The sequence below is a fragment of the Priapulus caudatus genome, unplaced genomic scaffold (assembly GCF_000485595.1).
Source record: "Priapulus caudatus unplaced genomic scaffold, Priapulus_caudatus-5.0.1 Scaffold813, whole genome shotgun sequence".
In the NCBI taxonomy this organism is placed as follows: domain Eukaryota; kingdom Metazoa; phylum Priapulida; class Priapulimorpha; order Priapulimorphida; family Priapulidae; genus Priapulus; species Priapulus caudatus.
Genome location: NW_014577874.1, coordinates 140,963 through 141,852, shown reverse-complemented (window position 1 = coordinate 141,852; position 890 = coordinate 140,963). Strand labels below are relative to the sequence as shown.

Sequence of the window (890 nt, the reverse complement as noted above, 5' to 3'; positions counted from 1 at the left end):
TGTGTGTGTGTGTGTGTGTGTGTGTGTGTGCGCGCATGCGTGTGTGTATGTGCGTGTGCGTGTGCGTGCGCGTGTGTGTGTGCGTAACTTACGATGTCGGATGAAATTAGAACATGCGTCCTGTGCATCATATCGCAACGGTCATAAAATTGTGTCGTACCGCATAGTTTACACGGTGCGTTTTGGACGTATGCGTCTGGCGTACGTCTAGGACGTACGTCCAAAACGCATCGCGTAAATAGGCTTTAAGTGTGTGTGCGTGTGACTGTGTGTGTGTGTGTGTGTGTGTGTGTGCATGCGTGCGTGCGTGCGTGCGTGCGTACGTGCGTACGTGCGTGCGTGCGTGCGTGCGTGCGTACGTGCGTGTGTGCGCGTGCGCTAGAGTATTACAAGATCCCGGATACATGATTATTATAATATTATAATATTCCGCAGACACTAGAAGTGTTCTACCTCCCGGACAATATAAGGTACGTGACGTTGAGTGGCGACTTTCCGTTCAACAGCTGAACCCTCCAATACGAACAAGCCTTCTATAAACGATTCCTAACTGCAATAATGACAACTTCAAACAACTGTAATATAACTATTATGTTAAGAAAATAGAATTTCTAATTAAAAATCATAGAAATGATTTTTCATAAATCATGCATTTAGAATAGGGAGGAGGTATTCTAGCATAGATTTATATGATAATATTTCACAACTATACCTTTCTTGAGAAATAGGAAGAATACCTCGCATGTAAGGTGCCCGCTGCATATACCAGTCATTACATAATTTGGCTACGTTAGTGTGTTAGCGCATGCGCAATATCTCACCAGAGGAGTTGTATTTTGTAATGTATATGCATTTAAAATGGTTAGGGGATATCTCAGCATAGATTTATG

The 890-nt window shown here is 43.3% G+C and overlaps 1 protein-coding gene across 1 annotated transcript in view; it reads left to right on the top strand.

Annotated features, from left to right (window-relative positions):
• LOC106813719 overlaps positions 1-510 on the top strand; it is a 19,958-nt gene extending 19,448 nt beyond the window's left edge. The window contains exon 5 of the mRNA XM_014817929.1: positions 436-510. Coding sequence (XP_014673415.1) covers positions 436-510 — 75 coding nt within the window. The remainder of the gene's footprint in view (positions 1-435) is intronic.
• Positions 511-890: the final 380 nt, after the last annotated feature.